The following is a 20,553-nucleotide window of genomic DNA, read 5'->3' on the forward strand; positions in this document are numbered from 1 at the left end:
TCAAATCCATCCAGAGCACAGGCTATGGATATGGGTGTTTGAAGTACAGTTGTTGATTGTGCCAGGAAAGAACCGTGTATAGGCCTACATTGTATGCTCATATGATTGAGCAGTTAGTGTGCCTCTTGGGTTATATCAATTTCCTCTTTTCATATCAATTCCTAGTCTTGCAACGTATGGAAAACATCTGGCTGTAGTAGGATACGATAATTTATGTACATGTGGAATGTGTAGGCCTACCCTCTTTGGGGCCTCCTATACATGTACATTTGTATTGTTCGATAGTCCCCATTTATGGCCCCTTGTTTTTGCATAACAATAGTAGGTAATAATCACCTATTATTGTGTATTTTCTTACCTAATGCAAACTAGCCAGTGCTGTAGTTGTGATGTAATGCTTATTGTACACACATTTATGAATTTCCAAGTAATGCGGTGGTGATGATATATGCCTGTGACACAATAGTTTGTTTTGATTATGGATGCCAAAATGACTGCTGATGTTAAACATCGCTTTCAAAATGTTTGAATGGTGTCATAGATATTTTTGATGGACATTTTGAAATTGGAGTAGTAGTTTTTGCACAGTCGTTGTAGACATGTACATAGTTCTGGAAAAGCCTATCAGGGCTTTGCATGCACTACACAGAGAAACCAAAGTCTGCAACATCAGCGTTTTACATGTAGAACACCTTCAAGATACAGCCACCCTCTCCAGCATTCCAAAGACGGCCATATTGTGCTTGTATTGATCAGCGCCCAGTCCTATCCACGCACGAACACCGACTCCCCGACTCGACAACATCACCTACCATCTTCATCTTCCGTATGGTATGCCGTTGGTCACTATGGAAACCAGCCATTTCAATGGCTTGTATTCTCTATGAATAGTTGGTGGTGTGCGAGTTGGCCTCCTGTTTTCGTGACAAAAGTTGTTTCAGTTTTAGATATGACTTTAGCAAATGTAAACAAATCATACTACTTTGGGAATTGTAAATGGAAATATGTCTGATGTATCGTCCTTTCAGTATCTTACGGGTTATGTTATGATGTGCTGTTTCATATAGTCTCTTCATTCAGAATTCAGATACTGAAAAACTTTTCCACAATAATTTGAATAGATGATTACGAACTGTCTTGTTTCGTCTCTTTGCAGGTATGGAAAGATTCAAAGTGTAAAACTCCGCAAGGAGGCAGGAAATCTAGGTGCCCTAGTGGCATTCACAGACATTAAATCTGCGTCAAAGGCGCATAAAACAGAAAATGAAATAGACAGTGTTATCCTACAGACTGAATACAGTGAGCCTACAGCATCTGGGATCGCCATCACAAGTCGTACGGTTGAGCCGGATCCTCCTGGTACTACGCGCACCAGCAGCACAAGTTATACGCAGCCGCGGACGGTACCAGGTCGCTACACACCAAGCAGACCTGGAGAAGGGTAAGTCGAATCTTTAAATATTTCAGAATGGTCGCAGTTCATCGAATAAAGCCGTCTTGAAGTTCTTTACAAGAAAATACTTAAGTTTTGTACTACATTTGGTAACTTGCTTTTCATACACTTCTTCTGATATAGTCACAAGTTTAAGCTCAAACATTTTTTATCCAGTTTTAAAATTTGAAAATTATTGCATCGTACGTTTCCTCGTATTCTATCCTGGTTTGGACAATTTGAAATTGTCTTGCATGGTGCGCGCATTGTTATGAATCAAGCGTACAGGAGAAGCGTATTTGTGTGTCAGTTATAATTCATGAGAAATAAATATGTTTTTTGAAAAAGTGTCGTTCTTTACATAGTCCTTGTTTGAGTAGCTGGCTATATGTATCGTGATCGTGATGGTGTAATATTCTCCGCACGGCCATTATGATAAGTGCCGCCCTGCCATCAATCCAGCCCCAGTCCATCCCACTTTCTGATTCACCAGACTCTCATCAAACACCTGATTAGGCGTAATGCGTGTTCTGTCGAAACTGGTGTAGACTGTCCATGTAGTTATTTGTCATTTTAGTTTCGCCTCATAGAATCATTATCATGAATTGCTTGCTGCTATCCCATCATCCGTTATTTTGTTGTTCAACTCTTTTTTAGATATTTTTGTTTGCATAGTTGCATTTTATGAAATCATGATAATGAGGTTGAAGTCCACAATTTAAAAATTGGGCCAGCCTTCAAAATATGTTAGTTTGCAGTTATTATCCTACACACATTTGACCTAAAAACCTTGATGAGGCCTCCTCATTTAATGAGCTCCACCCTCGCCGTCAATTCCTTTAACTTGATTTAAAGGATGACCTCAAAAAATGCTGTGTATGAATTCAAAATTCCAGTTTGACCATTTAAAAATTGCATAGCTTTGACGCTGTTTAGTCAGTTTGAGCGTGTGCTTCACATCTGGGCCTTTAAAACACGTAAGATGGGCATTTTGTACAGGTAACCCTCAGCTGGCGATATAACGTGAACGGTGGACGCAGAATATGATAAACTGTGTGCAAAAAGAGTTGAATGAAACATTTTTTCTTATGCATGTAACCTAACCTGAAAAATCTCTGGAAAAAAATAACTTTTTTCCCTTTCAAAATCGTGATGTTTCTTTTTCATTTCATTAACATCGTTGCAACATTCAGCATTATAAAAAAAACTAACCTCCCCTATAAATGTCTGTTTTTTGGGTCGCCATCAAACAAAAAACTAATATGTAGGAAAGCTTTATGTGGTTTATTTTGCATTATTTGTGCATAGTGTGGATTACTTGTTTTCTCTTCTGTATACGGTGGATTAACTCTCCCTAAGATCAACGGAAAAGATGGATACAAAAAGCGGGGAGCACCAGTAACCGTTAGTGATGTCTTAGATCTCTGTGTTCCTAGTTGATTTTCAAACTTGTAGATATACCCGAGCTGTGGATTTCTCTGCTTCTGCCGTAGTTCCCTTTTTGCTATCTGGATGTAAGGTAATGTTGTTGTGCCTTCACCCTGTATGGAGTTTAGTTTGAAGGACCGTTTGGATGTACACTGGTTCTCTTACAGGAATATTGCTGTTTCATCACGGATATATTATTGCACTAGAGAGGAATATACCAACGTCGTGGGATTACTTAGACCAGTTAAATATTACTCCAAATAGCCTCTCTCTTGGATTAGTAGCACTCTGATGGGATTAAAAGATTAGACCTAGTAACCAAAAAAAGACGTTTGGAGTAAAAATTTCGTCTTTGGATACAAAACCTACTGATTATATTGGATACCCTGGTCTTGGATGTAGAAATAGATCTCTTAAAATACCAGGATCTATGTTGATCAGTTATCGATATCCGAGCCTGTCAAAAGATGAGATACTACATGTAGCTGTTTGAGGAATATCTTTGATCGACCTATTTGGATTATAACAGCGGTATTGCATCATTCATGTATCATTCTTTGTTGTTGTGAATTGTCCGCCAAATGAATCTAATTTTCATTGCTCTCAGCGCGTTTTTCAGGTAACCGGCATCGGCAGTCATCACAAGGCATCTTGGGTTACCCAGCGTTCCTTGCATGCATGCTGCTTTGAATTGTACACCGTAGTGTATGAATGCAGCGGAGATGACTCACAAGCCATGCACATCTCATGCATACACTGGGTTTTGATGAGCGCAGCGCCAACAGATCCTGCATGAATTATCCTAATGTATTCCATTGAATTCATCATCATGCAGCTAGGTTTGAAAGACAGCGGCTTGCGGCTAGGTTCTAAAGACGGCGCAGGAGGTGAATGTCCCATTGAATGGCAATACTGGAGTGTATGCCCCAAGCTGGAGGCTATCGCCAACAATCTGCAGTAAACTTCATGATTGATTCACCTAAAATTTACACATGATCACAATCCATGTGAAGTTCGTATGAAATAAATATTGTTTCCATTTCATCCTGTGTGCAGGAATCATCTGTGGATTTGCAAAGAATAAAAATTCTCCATTCACCAGTTATCATGTTGTTGTCTTTTTCAGACTGCTATACCAATACAATGATTTGCTATAATGCTGTACTGATTAAACACAAAGTTTTTCTAAATCTGATTGCATACACTCTCTCAAAGTTTTATTTCAAAATTTTGCATGAATTTCAGGACAACTTCGTATCTGATACTCCAATAAAATTCACACAACCAAATGAAGTCTTGTGCTTTATGTCATATTTGGTATTCAATGCTTGTTTTAAGTCCTTGACTATGAACCCTGCATCGAGGTCCTTGATATTTAACTTGATGATGGTCTGTATCATAGAGGACATCTTCTATGTAAAGAAAATCAAAAGATTTGAAATGAAAATGTAGGATGTCTCTCCTACTGTACAAAGTATTCCCGGCTTTTGCAACCAAAGTTTTATTCAAGTCATGAAGTGGCCAACCCATCAAATCAGTCAAGACCTCATGAAAAAAAGTGCTCTGCTTTCCATACATCTGAATGTTGGAGTAGGCTTTCAGGCAGTCCAGAATCTTCGATGTACCAGCCACTGTATTTATACACTCTGAAAATACAGCGTCACTCTGAAGGCCTCAAGTGTTGTCTGTGTGCTATATTTACTCTAAAGTAGTATGAGTCATCCATAAGCTATTCAAGCCCCATGATACAGCGTAAGTGCTAGACTTAATAATATCCAATATTGCTCCGGCTATGCAAATAATGACTGCTGTATGATGGCTATACTACCACCGTACAATATCCTATGTCTGTGTACTCATTGAATTATTTTTTGGCAGTATTTCCCAGGAGTGCCCGTGCAAAAATTTCAAAGGCATGCATTCCTGATCTTTACAGATTTGAGAGCCATTCCAAAAATTCGTATAAAATAAAAATGCATTAATTTCAAAATTCTTGAGCATGATCTTGAAGGCTTAAACCTCATCCCTCAGAATTGACAGAATCATTAGATTGAAGGGAATATAATGGAAAATTATAAAATCCTGTCATTAAATACAGTCAGAACGTTTGACGCTTCAGACATTATTTTGTTTCATCGAGGTGGCCTTATTCTGAAGAGGTCGTCAGAAGTTCCCCAATTCAATTCACAACTTTCTTGAGATATCATCCCCTACAAAATAATGTTATCCATGTGTCACAAAATGAGTTTGTGCTTTCCAAACTGGTGTCAAATGTATGTCAGTCAACTCAGTTGGCCCAGTGTACAGTGTTGTATTGTATTGTACTAGTCTCATATCGTTCCCCGTCTTCCTTTCATACCCATGCTGTTTTGGACACTATTATTCCCCTTGCTTGTGTGCACCATGCACAGACTTGCACAAAGGTTATTTTCACCCAAACCAGCCAAAGTCACTGTTCAACCATAATACAACATCCACGTAAGAATGCACATATGACATTGACCAACTCGGTTGAATTTCTTTCCTTCTCAAGAACTCTTGGCAACCATTGTCTGTCCACCAGGGGCTTTTGTTGAGCTTCTATTTGTGTAGTTTCAAAATGTTGGCCACCATTGTTGGCTGGTATTGTTCAGTGGCCTGCTTATTATGCCTGATTTAGCCAAGGAGCTCCACACAAATGCTTCCATAAAATGCTGGTGAGCTTTTGTTCTCAGTATATAATAGCATTGAAGAATTTCTATAGTGCTTTGTTACTCCTAGTGTGCTTGAAGTGCATTGGTCCCTGTTGATTCTAATTCTTCTGTGTTGGTCTGTGCTGTCTGGTAACCGGAAAAACGCCGACCGACCGACCGACCGACCGACCGACTGACCTGCCAACCTACCGTCATATGCAGTATCCCTTTCGCTTCTCTATAGCACATGTATCTGTGAAGTGCCCAGCGCAATGGACATGATGGAGTCCGACGTGTCGGACAGCAGCAGGTCATGTGAAATGAAATTGTAAACAAGCGCACGTGCGCTGTTCAAATGACAACAAATGCACATTGCGCGTTGCAGTTCATGCATTGCATCGGTCGAGACACTCGAGTAGAAAAACTACAGTGCATAGATTAGGCCCAAATCATGCTTTTATATCCACCGACCATGTAGACAAAGCATATCTTTAGAGTATCGTTATCAGTTCCTTACCGCGTGGGCTCGTTTTCCCGGTATAATTGACTGGAGATGCTGCTGTCAGACACGTCGGACTCCATCACGTCCATTGCGCTGGGCACTACACAGATACATGTGCTATAGAAAGCGAAAGGGATACTGCATATGACGGTAGGTTCGCAGGTCAGTCGGTCGGTCGGTCGGTCGGCGTTTTTCCAGTTACCGTGCTGTCTGGTTGATTTGTGACCATGAGCTGCGGTGTTCAACACAGTGACCTGCAAGAGCATGCTTCAAAAATAAATTGCTTATGTGCGGACTTCTTAATATTGGTGATTGTGTAATGAATCACTACGCCCTGCCATAACCAATTTAACCCGTTTTCATGACAAAAATGTGGAAACAAAGTTTTTTTTATGATCTTATTTTTTCATGAAAATCCAATCCCTTTACACACAAGCGGTTAAATTTTTCCAAATCACTCAAAAATAGGAGACAGAGCTGATGAAAAATATTTGTGGGCAGAAAGAGGCTAAACTTGAGGTTTGTCACACTTCCATATGGACAAAAAATGAAACTGAATTTATTCAAATGAAACTGAAAATCTTTTCCATGTTGGAAAGATATTATGTTCATATAATCCAAGAAAATTATTGTATTAATAACCGCCAGGAAGAGATAAGGCCACAGGGGCACTTCATCAGTCTTGATGTACACAATACAAGCATCCATCTTGCCTCGCCAAGCAGACCTTCTGGCTTCTACCTTCATATCTAATGCATACTGAACGAATGTATAGATCTCGCCAGTACTATACGCGCAGTATACACACGCTCCATAATCAGCGCTTCATCCCCAGTTTACAATTATTGGAAAAAGCGTTTGATTGGCTGAGAGCCATATTGGCAACGCTGTAGCCTGCATAATAGGATGTGTAGTCTTCACCACGGTTGCTGGGAGACGTGGATAAGGTTTCTATACCATGATGGACGATCGCTCAAGTCACCATTATCATGACATTTCTTGGCGCAATCTGCATCTTGCCAGCAATGGGCCACATAATCTTGTTGGGGGGGAAAAAGTGGTCGAAATGGCAACGGTTGTGGCTGATGTCTTGGGAATGTTGGCAGCATTAAGTATATTAAAAGTGGAGTGAAAAATACCCAGTGCTGTCCACATAATTTGTATTTTCTTATTCTATTCACCATGTGTTCACATATGTTCGTGCCCATTTTCATGGTGTCAGTATCGCATATATGGAACCCCCAACCCACCCCATCACAGAGTTTTATGGCTCTAATACAATGGCGTTATTGATCCTGTGTAAAATATGGACTGATTCAGATGAGCTGCTAGACCACTCCAACTACACTTGGATTCGTTTGATGGATGGCTCTTGAAGGAACTAGTTCTCCATTGTAGGACAAATATCCACATATTTCTGTCTCCATAGAAACTTAACTGACTCACACAATGGGCAGCCAGTAGTGATCCAGGCTGGTTCATTTTTGATGCTTCCCCTCAAGTAAACATTCTGCTATTCCAAAGGATTGTTTCCCTGGATGCTGGTCTATGGAAATATCTCCAGTCGTGGAAACCATCATATGGTGCAAGCGACTCTGTCTGGTGATGATGTCAGCCTTGTCAGTAGAGTGCTTCTCTTCACGTGGCTTTTACCACTGATGTTTGTGGGATTCGTAGTGGCAGATGAATCACTTTTATGGCAAGCAGTCGCTCACAAATTTAGCAATGATGTCATGAACAATTTCCATGATGTTTTCCACAAGAAACATTGGTAACAAGGGGGAAATCTGCAATCATTTTCCATCCTTCCCATCAAGATATTACAAGACTATTCCCATTTGGAAGGCATTGTCTTGCTGGTGTAAATAGTGGACCAATGAATCTACTGCCTTGCATGCTGGTTTCACCCAGCGAATACAGCATGAATTGCTTTGGCCTAAGCAATGTGTTAAAATATCCTCTGTATATATGATGCCCGTGTTGGCATTGTAATAGTGGTGTAAGTAATGGAAACAAACACTGTATTTGAAAATATTGGCCTGAACAAAACAACATCAGGTGACTCAGCCACATAATGGTTTGGCAGCCTGCCAAGCCCAGGTGTACATTGAGAATGTCTGTATGGTACTTAGTAGTCTCTGCATGCATACTCAGCTTGTGTATGAAGTGATCCAGGCTGTACAGAGAGACTCCTCTGTCTATACTTTGTATGTGTGAATACTTGAGTGTCTGCATAAAACTAGGCAATCAGTAGTAGGCCTCGTTGTGTGGAAATTCATATCATGCCTGCTTGCTATATATGACTTCATTTCAAGAGGCTTTAAGTTCATAATGCACATGACAAGGAACTGACAGATCGAGCTAGTCTTATCAGTTGAAAGTTCATCGATTTAAAAGAAATCTTGCGATGGATTTGATCATTTGTACGCCGGGTACAGTGACAAGAAGCACGCAGTCTTTGTAAACATGGCGGACAAAACAGTCACCATCCCACACGACAGAACATCACGGCCAGAAACCAACATAGTATTCTGCTATTCTGTTCATAATCCGCAGCCAGCGAGCTTTGAACCTGTGCCATTTTCATGATGAGTTGGTTGCCATGGTGACAGGAGACTCCAATCAATTCTGCTGTGAAGCCTGGAGTACATCATGGCTTGTGTATACACATGTGTACACTGATTGGGTTATTCTACAGTTGAACTATGGTTAACCCTTTCATGACAAGTATGCACAAGTCATGGTGAAGTTTCGACAGCTCCCTGTGGCCTGCTCATCTGTAAACTATGATATCATTGTGGCCACGATCATCCATTTCGTTACATGTTCACTCTCATGACCAATTATGTTCGGATGAGATGATATACAGTCTAAATCATGCATCGAAATAGGTGATTCAAGGTCATCTAAGGAAGTTCTTGGAAATCCGGAGAAGCCAGTTTTCAATTATAACCATTTCGTCACTTATGACACGCAGTGCATCATTCCAAATCATGACACTTTACAGAATTGGTTTCAACTGAATTTTGTGAATGGCTTGAATGACAGTCATCTCATTTTCTGCTTTCACTTTGTGACTAGGCCTTCTTAGTGCTGTTGACTTGTTCTTGACACTTGGTGGCCTAGATCACCAGTCCACAGACCTGTATGCAGCCGGTGCAGAAGGCCTGTAGAAATGTACAGTTTGTTGTATTATTATTCAAATCTTGTTGTCTGAGTGAGGTCACCTTGCCTGATCTGATAGAACTTGTAGGCCTCAACATATTTTGGCACTCATCCAAATCATATTGAACTTTACCCAGAGGCACCTAGGTTAACCCTTCAAAATTCATGTTCACAGGGCTAAATGTTGTTGTATTATTATCAATTATGATATCAGTACATTGTACTTCGTATAATTCTGCCATTGGAAGTGATATCAGATCAATGTACAACACACAGGCCTATATGCAATGATTATGATGGTCAGATTGACCTCCAAGTCTTGGACAATGCAAGAAGTCATCTGTTTCTAGTTTTCTTGCCCATCGTTTCCATCAAAGCAATTTTACAACATTTCCATGGCGACGATATTGTCTGCCCGCTCGAGTGCTGCATGGCGGCGTTCATTACTGTTGTGATAATTCCCTCCTTGCAGAGTGCAACCATGGTGGTCTTGGATGACAATGATCGACAATTATTTCACTGTCTGTTCAGACTCTAGTGAGAATGATCCTTTGTTCCTAAAAAGTGTTGCTTGGACGTTTCCATATCTCCAGTTCTGAAATGAAAAGTGGCCCAGAAATGTTCAGTACCCAGAGTGTTGGCAAGATTACCTGAAATAAATAAAAATTCACGGGTAGTTGTAAAACAAGAAACACAGAAACGAAACAGAAACACAGAAACACAGAAACGAAACGCAGAAACCAGTCTTGTGGCGAATTCTGGTCTGCAGACTCCATCTTGTTGCCATGGTTGTGCCCGCGAACGCGGGTGTAACTAAAACTGGTATTCAGTCGGAATGGAAGGAGGAATGCTCATTTCCCAATACCCCTTTTAGCCTCATCAACGTGTGCGCAGATTTTGATCGTGCCCCTGACCATGCCGATCCACCATCTGTAGGGCATGAGGACTTTATGATCGATATGAGCCGCCAGTAAGTCGGCATGACCAATGACCAGAACACGACCATAGGCCTGCTAGGAATGTACAATAGAACATGACCCTCTATTCGAAGGACTATTTTCTATTTACACTGACCTCCCCAATACACTACATGTATGTACTACACGGCGTAAATAGAAAGTAGTCCTTCGAATAGCGAGTCCTGTTCTTTTGTACATTCCATGGCCTGTGCACGACACTAGGCTGAACTTCCCTACTGCAACCTCATTAGCATAAACAGATATTTAAAGGGGCTATTTAAAGGCAGCAGCTGGGCAGTCAAGATTGAGTTACTCCAAGTCCAAGTCTAGTGCCCGCCCGCCCCCCCCCCCCACTTTACTCTATTCTAGTCGCCAAAATTGGTCTCTCACGTCTCACATAACGTCGAAATGATTCACCCATGTACTGGTACCGTACCTTGCATTTAGTGCAGCATCAGACGGGATTTGTAGGATGATCCTGGTACTTCATGTAAATTGAACACTACAAGGCAAGATGTTGCACTGCACCTTCATTTAAAATAACATGCTGTAGGAATCGAATCGAACCTACCAAAGTACTACACCACCACCTCAAAAGACTTCACCCATATCGTGCCGCCCCCTCCCCCCCCCCCAAGTTGCTCCATGTATCCCCTCAACAACTCTATTGCATTCCGGCTGGCCGCAACCCACCAACCTAAGATTTTACTTTTAAACGACAATAACAACGGATTGGGCAAGGAAAGTATCGGCGTGCCGCTTGATTCCAACTTTTATGAAAACTCGTTTGATTTTCGTTTCTGCGTTTCGTTTCTGCGTTTCTGTGTTTCTGTTTCGTTTCTGTGTTTCTTGTTTTACAACTACCCAAAATTCACAACTTAAATGATATCTTTTGAGCAATTCGGCGGTAAAATATCGTTTTGAAGGAAAAATATTAATCGAAAGCGTTTTAAGCGAATGAAAATATGAAATCAAAGTTGAAATCAGTCAGTATCAACATGATGTGGTGGCCATATTTAATCAATAGATTGCAGTGTATTGGTATTTCCACACTTCCACACAACACAACCAACCAACCAACCAGCCTCATAATATAACCTGTATACAATGCACACTGTACATTGCGTTCAATGTACATAGCCTGTATTCCATCCACTATGTCTCTGTTGTACTTCATGTTGGGGTGAGCCGATTGATGGTCATGGGGGTGTGAGGTTACTGTGTACAAAGAATATGAAAATTGAATCGGGAGCTTCCATTTTGATTTTTGAGGGTGGTTGGGTTATTGTTTTGAATTTGTTACTTGCTCCTGGCAGTCTCAGATTTGAACTTTGTGCATACTAAAAATAATACTGCTTTGTGTTGGCGAAACCTATTGTATTTCATCATAGAATTTGTTGTTTTCAGTTCGCAGTATTAGATTCCATGGGTTTAACCCTTTCCTTTATTAAATTGCTGATAATACAAAAGCTCTCTATGCGAGTAGATTTCAATATGTATCAACAACGTGAAATTAACGATATCCAGAAAGTGTGGACCAGCTATTCTTTATATGCAATTCCCTGACCAGCCCTATAGGAGTAGGATGATAACATGTAATCAGTGCAAGGGAATATTGAGAAATAATATGTTATCCTTTAAACTTCAGTACAGATATCTGATGTAATCTAATATGGTATTTTCTGTCAAAATAAATGGTTTGGGAGAGAAAGCATTCAGATGTGTATAACTTATGTCTGAAATCTAATTAGACCATTTCTGAGGGGTCAAGCTTGTCGTCTGGCATGGGGATAGTTTTCATGCGACATTGCCACACATTTATCCAATATTTTGACCACCTCAAGAAAGTTGGGTGTCCATCTCCCAAAATGATCAGTGATCTTCTGCCATTTGACGACGAGAACAGCGTCTGCTCTAGTTCCAAAAGGTTGTGCTCAGACTGTTGGTTAGTTGGAATGTTAAGAGATTGTTGTCCTATTTAGGTTTCACGTTTTGATATGCTGGAATGGCTAATGAGATTTTGATGTTCAAGCAACGTGTATATGGTAGGCTGTTGGTTATAAAAAATGTGGAATTTTTGGGATTTATTCTGAGCTGAGTCTTCCATGCAGCATTGCTATCAAACAGCTCTGGATTGCACATCATTAACAATCCACAGCTGCAGACCGTGATAGCACTATGGCTGCTCTGTTTGATAAGGTCTCTCTCCGACTTCAGGCTGCCAACTCGGCCAGGCTATTGATCCAAAACCATGTATACTCGACACACAAGAACCTAATGCCACGTTTCAGCTCGTACAGTGCTTGAGATCAATACAGGCCGCCATTGAAAAGAATGTGATTAATGCTCCCCGCTTCTGTGGCACATACAGCGTGGAGCTATATTTCATAGTGATTTATTTGATTGAGTAGAATGCATGAGACGGGAATAGTTATGATGTCTCGCATTCTCTACGCTAATTTTGGCGTTATCGGGTTCTGCTGAGTTAATGGCTGCACTTGGGGGGAATTTTACACTGTTGCTTTATTGTTTGGAGATTGACGTGAATGGGGCTATGTATTGCTGTTAATATTAACCCTTCCCAGTGCGGCTGCAACACATGTTCCCTCTGTCTCACTGGATTTTCCTGTGTGTTGCAAACGAGCACGATGATCATGAAGGGAAACCTCTCTGATTCTGCATTTACACGCAAGTCGATTCGAAATCGTCTATGTAGAGAAAAATGATTTGGTTACCAGTTTCGAAACAGCCGCATTCAATTTGGTTGAAAAGGTGCCACACTTGTTGTGTAATATGGCAGCGCACCACCAATGGACAATTTTCATACTAGCTCCAGAGGTGCGGTCCTCCCAAATTAGTTAATGGCATTCATCCATTCTCAAGTAGAGCAAGGGCTCAAATGGTTGTAGAACGCAGTCATGCATGATCATTTTAACCAAAAATACATGAATTATGGTGACACGTTCAAAAGCAAGAATGGCTTTCTTTGTCCAAAGGAGGTGTGATCATCCATTGTAGTAAGATCATTAACCTTAAAGCAGATGAAAACCCCTTATAAATAGATATTTTATTTGGTCAGTAGAGTGTGACTGAGTACTTTAAAGCTTCTGTCGTATGTCCTCTTTCCCTCCATTGCCTGTGTGGTTACGACTGTATGGTCCATATGTTGCGTTTTTACTCAGGCTGGCCTGGTGCCAGCTATTCTGCTGGTGCATTGGAAAAGAACTCTAAAAAAAGTGTCTGTATGTATACAAAGCCGGTTTACAAATGTATTATGATAATCGTCAGGCATACAGCAATGATCTCATCCATCAACCATATGTTGCCTGTACGTAAAATGTACTGCCTGTGCATTTTGTACAGACTCCTACACACTGAAGTGACATCTGTGGTTTCAATTACCAACTAGCTTGTTGATAACCATTGCTCTATGTATGAGGACTTTGAGACAGTATTCAGCCAAGTCTTCCTCCAACTAATCCTCTTTCTACTCCAGGAATTATGGATAGTTTCCTAATTCAATGCAGTAGCCAGTGGAGTAAAAAACCTTGACCCTTGCTTGACCCTTACTCATTGCAGGACCCAAGATACCGAGCGACAGACAGAGTACTTCGCCAGTCGCCAGCCTTCGTCGACCGACTTTGAGACACGTCGCCAGGTTGAATACAGTGATGATGACAGTACGCAGTCTCGTGGCAGGCCCAGAGAGAGGTTGCAGGGTAGCAGAACTGTATATACACAACAAACACAAAGGTACTCGTCATATTGATATCTCTTCTTCTTCTTCTTCAGCGTTCAACCTGCCTAAGTACTATAACCTCAGTCCTGTGGCGGAGATGAAGCGGCTTGTCGCCCGAAGGTCCGGCTGTGTTCCCCACAGCTTTTCTTCGACCTTCGTGTCCTTTGGCCAGAATCTATTTCGTAAATCCTGGTACAGGGGACAGTCCTGTAGGATGTGCGTTGGTGTTTGCACTGCTGTCTGGCATTGATATCTCTGATTGGATGTAAAAACAGTGGTGATGATTGCACGGCAATGCCACCTTCTTTGTTCATTATTACAATAAATGTTGTTGATTATTTGCAGGGACCAGCCAAAAAGTACTATTGCATATCCAGCGCGGTACGAGTCACGCTCGTACGGCGATCAAACCGGTGATGACGACTCAGAAGTTTTTGATCGACCGAAGCGAGTACCTCAATCCCAAGTTTACACAAAGTCTCGAACTAGTCAGAAATGGACATCTTTTTCCCGGTCGCCGTCACAAAGTCAGAGTCGCTCAGCATCAGAGTCGAGTAGTAGTTCAAGGTCGAGTTCAAGTTCAAGTAGTCGGTCAAGATCACATTCACAGTCACAGAGGTGAGCACTATTTTCCTTTCTGGATGACGAACAGATGTTTTTACTGTTTCGTGTCTTAAGTTATGTTGATATTGATCTGTTTTAAGATCGAGCCGATGCCGTTGTGTGTGTGCTCTAAAATAAATTGGAACCTTAGAGCTCAGGCTCTGAACCTGATAGGTTGTGAAAGTGAGTCAAATATCCAGAATTTTGACCTTGCTGTGACGATGTTTGAAAAACGATTTCATTTGTCCATTTTCAGTCGCAGCAGTAGTAAAACGAAGCACCCTTCGTTGGTGAGAAAAGTGGAGAAACCACCAGGTGAAGAGAAGGAGGAAGGACATTTAGGTATCCTGATACGAGGACTCCCCGTCAGATCCACTGGTTTGTACTCAAGGTCTTCTTCTTCCTCCGCAATCAGGGCTGCCTTCTTGTACACTTGGGGTGTAACTCTGCTCCAAATACTTGGTGACTGTTCACTGAAATGTTATTGTATTGTCTCTAAAATACTTGAAAATCATGATGCATGCCGCTGGCCCTTCACGTCATGCATGTATATTGCGACTACATGTATGGTAAACGTACCATCTGATCTCCCATGGTGTGAATCTTCAAACTCTATATTGTTGTGATGTTGCTTTCAGACACAAGTTTACGAGACGGTCTCTTTCACGAGTATAAGAAGTTTGGCAAGGTGACAGCAGTGTCCATCCAAGGCCAAGGTGGAGAGAGACGTGCGATTGTCAGCTTTAAAAAGTAAGTCCATAAAAGTATCCTAAATTGCTGTATCGTGTGCGCAATTTTTAGATCACATGTTCTGAGAAAATTGTTTAGAGAATGCTGATCTCTAATCTTTGTCATCACTTTCCTTGGTCCTACTATTTGACAATATCAGAACTGATATGGATTGCCACACTTTTTGCTACATGTCTCACGCATCGTTTTTCAGGCACGACGATGCGTCAAAGGCTTTCGAAGCTTCCCAGGGGAGGCGATTCTTCGGGGCCCAGATCCTCGTGGAGGAACACGAGGGCTTAGAACCCGAAGATAGCGAATTCCGTCCACCAGAGGCCGAGTTAGATGAGTATCATCCGAAGGCCACACGGACATTATTTGTGGGAAACCTCGAAAAAGACGTCTCTACAACTGATCTCAGGGGCATATTCAAAGATTATGGGGAGATTATTGTGAGTATGATAACGAGGTTGTGGCTCCCTGATGTACAGTCTTGAAGGCGAAATGTAAAACTATTGTACAGAGGTGAATCATTGATGTTATGGTGTCATCAAGAATGTATAACTAATTTCAGTTTCTCAAAGTGCCCACCCTGAAGTGCTTTCTAAACCTTCCTCTCTCCTCCTTTCCAGGATATTGATATAAAAAAGCAGGGGACCGTTTCTGCATATGCATTTGTGCAGTACACAGACATTGCCAGCGTTGTAAAGGCCCTTCATAAAATGGATGGCGAAAATATTGGTGCTAACAAAATCAAGGTAAAAGTATGTTGACTAGTCAATGTTTAGTTATAAGGTAGGGTGTTGGCCAAGGGGAGATTTCTTCACTTGCCAATGAAAGCTTTTGCTTCTCTTGTTAAGCAGACGGATTGTGTCCAGTCACTTGTGACCGTGTGCAAGTATTTCCTGCTGTAATGTTCTGGATATGAGTTGGAGAGGCTGATCTCGGCTACAGAACATACAAGTACTGTCCATTATAGAGAGGTGTCCTGATGAGAGAAGTCAAATTGAATGGAGACAACCAATTTGGGACCATCTGTAATAGAGAGGGTGTCCTTATTTGACTGGTATCCACAAGGGTGGTTCCACTGTGGTAATATAAAGCTGGCAGTTTTGATCCATGAAAATCACCATCGCAAATTTCCTTATTCAGTTGACATTACCTTCGTTCATGTAATTTTGGGCTTATTTTTGAATTTGCACGAACTTTTACAAAATAGCCATGGATACTGATGTCGTTGTTGGTTTGTTTCAGCTTGGCTTTGGCAAGAGTATGCCCACGAACTGTGTGTGGATAGACGGGGTGGCTGATACCACCGAAAAACTTTTATGTCGTCAATTTGGGCGCCATGGACATGTCCAATACTCTGTGATCGATCGGGTCAAAGGTCGTGCTCTGATATATTATGATTCTGTGGAATATGCGCAATACGCTGTCAATGAAATTCGTGGTCGTGTGATGGCCGGTAAACGGTTGCAGGTGAGTGTGAAGCGGGAAATAACGGTGAGCACGAGAAACCGTGCAGTTTTCACTGGCTCTGGATTAAAAGATCGAAGTAAGTTAGCCGCTTGGCAATCGGAACTGATTGCAAGCCTGTTAAAGCGGGGATCACTTAGATTAATCATCATAGCCATTTGCCAATGATGAACAAATTGAGAACAAAATTTCTTTGAAAACTCAAATTTACCGTGATTGCAGCATTTCTTATTTCTTCAACTTTCAGGTGGATTTTGCCAGTCGGGATTGCCAGACCAACCTCTATGAAAAGATGGAACGCACAGGACAGTTGCGGCCGGGGGAACGACCAGACGAACGGCGGGGAACGTTTAGGGGCCAACAGTTTGAAGCTAACTTTGAAGAAAAGTACGTAGCAAATAGTGAAATTGATTCCTAGTTTTCTCTCGGTCTTATCAGGTTCTTTCTTTGCTGCTGAATTTGGTGACATGGGGGTTCGGTGAATGTTATTGCAAAGGTGACAGGAAGTGATATTTTGAACAAGATAAAACACAACGAGTACTGTCAGTGCTCATAAGGCTTGACTGGATGTATTACCTTTCCCATTATGCTTATGAAGTCTTAAAAACATTACACCATTATTACATGACCATCACAAGGTTTGAAATCCTCAACCTTGTCTAATGTTGGGCCAGGTAGTTCATTGCCAGTATGTTCATGTAGGTATAATATTCAGGGACACCACATTCGTTAAATAACATTGTGGTTCTTTATTCGTTAATAGCACGCAACGCCATGAAGGAACCACTGCAGTCACCCCCACAAAGTAAGTTTGCAGTGTTGGTCTGAACATTGCAAAATAACATGATTCTGTTCCCTGTAGTGGGCAAATATTTAACTAATTTCTGCATCGGCAAACTCCAATGTATTCTGTCAGCGAAGGCGGCCCAGTATTCTGAGGGTTCATCGGGCTAAATATCATTTGTCTTTGGCTATAGGGATAGTAAAAGGCAGGTCACAATAAGAATAACCCCTCACAGGTCTTCAGCTCATAAATAACATAAGCATGTTGATAGTGTTTAGTGGTTTCGTTCCCGTAATAAAGGTCTTTCTTCAGGTCTAGCTGTTGGGGGGGGGGGGGGGGGGGGGGGGTTATCAAAGCCAGTGGTATGCTCTGTACCACAACAGCGTCATCTGCGAGCAATTGTAAACTGTGGCTCAAATGAAAGCCAGTGGCATGCTCTGTACCACAACAGCGTCATCTGCGAACAATTGTAAACTGTGGCTCAAATGAAAGCCAGTGGCATGCTCTGTACCACAACAGCGTCATCTGCGAGCAATTGTAAACTGTGGCTCAAATGAAAGCCAGTGGCATGCTCTGTACCACAACAGCGCCATCTGCGAACAATTGTAAACTGTGGCTCAAATGAAACATGAGGGACCATCAAAGAATTGTAGATTGTATCATGTTTCTGCTTCTTTGAAAGGAAAAACTGATTGGATATGAAAAAAAGCTGGATGGCGCATGGATTGGAATGTCCTTTCATTTGTATTGTATTCATTGCATGTGTGTTCCTAGAGTCTGACAGAAATCATTTGATATTTTGTTTTTCCCAGTAACCAAATTGTTGTATCAATATCATACTGTTCCTGTTATATTCATATAGATGGCAGCACAGGTCACTTCTTGATTTTCCTCACAAAACCTCATCTGTGCTCCTCAGAATTGTCTACAAAACGGTGAATAGTGTAATCACCCAGTTTCGTCTTCTACCAAATTTGATAGAAATGTGCATTGTTCTCAACGAACTATCTTCAAACTGAAATGCTGCCCTTGAAAATGCACATGATCGAAAACCAGCATGTACAGCAGCAGGTGGAGGTTGAAGCATTCTTCTAAAGTAAAGTGGGTTGCATTGGACCTATTTTGCAACATCAAATCTAACATTCCTGTCTTCTTTCCAGAAATGCACGAGGTGGGTTCGAGCGAGGATTCCAGCAGGGTCACTTCGAGCGAGGACGAGGAGGGACCTTCCGCAGTGGCTCAAGTCGGAGTTTCCGCGGTGGCCGTGGACGTGGCACATTCTCGTTCAGTGACAGCACCTTCCCAGAAGAATTCACGTCAGAGTCAAGGCGGCGCAGGTAAAAAGTTCAATAATTTGATTCGATGTAGAAACCATTAATACTCATTTTTGAAACAAGCCTGTTGATTCCAAATAAGTCGTTGATGGTTATTGGACCAGAGGACAATAACTGAATAATAGGTTTAGGATAAAATTGCACCTGTTTTATAAAAAATAACGGTGCTCTTCACTTTGCAGAACTTTCGACGAATACAGCCAAGCAAGTGGGACGTCATACGTGAATGATGACTCGTATGAACAAGAACTCCGGGAGTACGGCTTCAGTCAACAACGCCGAGAGTTCGATAGTCCTAGCCCTACCAGGGAACGGCGGTTAGATTCGCGGGATTCGAGTCCAACATCTACTTTCACTGTGCGGCGATCATCGACGCACGAAAGACAAGTGGACAGTTATGACGAAAGATACTCGGACCGTTATTCAACACGATTCAAGGATACCGATAGCCAATCAGGTGATGTGGATAGTGTACGCAGTGAAACGCGGCGAGAATATCGTGATAGGTACATTTACGATGAAAAATTCCAAAAGGGAGTCAAGGAGCGAAAGACAAGTAAGGATACGCGTAGTTACTCTCCCGCTAGTAGTGATTATAGTCAAAGTGTTAGTTCGCATGGTGGATATCACAGTCGCAGTGCGAGTCCCAGTGAAAAGCGCCAACGCCGGCGACAACGGACGCCCGTTCCTAACTCGCCGGAGGATACTGGTGATTTCACACAACCTTTTGGAAGTACTCGGTTATCGTCAACTCAAGACTTAGACGATTTCACAAAGATTCGTGACAAAAAGAAAAAATACGACATTGATAGTGACAAGGGGAAATATCTGGAAAGTCTACGCACAAAGACGGTGATTAAAACGCGCGATGGTTCTGGTGAATATCTGCGGAGTAAGAAAGTGAACTATGACTCTGATTCGTCAAATTCGGATTTATCAGATACGGAAAGACGGATACGACGTGATTCAGATAAAGGTGCTGCGAAACGCCTCAGGAATGACAGTTTTGACAGGGAGCGGTTAGTCGATGGATTAGACTCTATTAAATGGGTACAGCGGCAACACTCAAACCGGAGTTTATCTAGTTCAGGTTCACGGACAAAGTTCAAAGATGGTGATCTCATGGATTGTGAAATAGCAGATAAACACAGACCTCATTTTGATAAACCTCTGCTTAAACGAACTTCCAAACTCGAGGAAGGTTTATTTGAAGAGCGAGGCCGTCCCATGCATGAACATAGTCCACAATTTAGCCCCGATTCCGAAGACTCCAATTACGAAGGCGAATCGATTCGCAGCCAGTCCAGTGTTGATCTCACAAAACTACAAAAGGAAAAATATAAACTTATGTTGATGCTAAAGCAATTAGACAATGACGGATGTGCGAGTACAAGTGACAATGACTCTGGTGCTATTGATGAGGAGTTTAGGAGAGTGAAGAAATGTAAACTGGAGGATATCGTGGATTTAGACAGGGACCCTAGATTACAAAGGTAAGTTGCTGTTATGTTAAAGTTGGTCTTTTGACTTCTTAAATTACCTGTTCATCTTTCTTGTTGGTTTGTAGAGAAGTTTACAGCTTGTCGGCAAGGGCATGAGCTTTTAAAAACAACATTGTAGGTTTTGTTATTGTATTGTGGGAGGAATGTCAAGCCTCCACTTGAATATTGCTCTTATCTTGATATACGGCACGTCCAATAGAGTTGGCTATCAAACTGGTATTGGGCTCA

At 41.6% G+C, this 20,553-nt stretch overlaps 1 protein-coding gene across 5 annotated transcripts in view; it reads left to right on the forward strand.

Moving 5' to 3' along the window:
- The window catches only part of LOC135496749 (msx2-interacting protein-like), a 40,310-nt gene that overhangs the window by 2,138 nt on the left and 17,619 nt on the right, over positions 1-20,553 (forward strand). For 2 of the 5 annotated variants that reach the window (XM_064786229.1, XM_064786232.1), the window contains exons 2-13: positions 1,157-1,441; positions 13,738-13,911; positions 14,243-14,515; positions 14,757-14,878; positions 15,139-15,250; positions 15,444-15,681; positions 15,862-15,993; positions 16,484-16,708; positions 16,953-17,092; positions 17,469-17,510; positions 18,650-18,826; positions 19,006-20,316. In XM_064786229.1, coding sequence (XP_064642299.1) covers positions 1,157-1,441; positions 13,738-13,911; positions 14,243-14,515; positions 14,757-14,878; positions 15,139-15,250; positions 15,444-15,681; positions 15,862-15,993; positions 16,484-16,708; positions 16,953-17,092; positions 17,469-17,510; positions 18,650-18,826; positions 19,006-20,316 — 3,231 coding nt within the window. The remainder of the gene's footprint in view (positions 1-1,156; positions 1,442-13,737; positions 13,912-14,242; positions 14,516-14,756; positions 14,879-15,138; positions 15,251-15,443; positions 15,682-15,861; positions 15,994-16,483; positions 16,709-16,952; positions 17,093-17,468; positions 17,511-18,649; positions 18,827-19,005; positions 20,317-20,553) is intronic. The other 3 variants (XM_064786231.1, XM_064786230.1, XM_064786233.1) reach the window with 3 other exon arrangements.

Source organism: Lineus longissimus, chromosome 12 (genome assembly GCF_910592395.1).
Source record: "Lineus longissimus chromosome 12, tnLinLong1.2, whole genome shotgun sequence".
In the NCBI taxonomy this organism is placed as follows: domain Eukaryota; kingdom Metazoa; phylum Nemertea; class Pilidiophora; order Heteronemertea; family Lineidae; genus Lineus; species Lineus longissimus.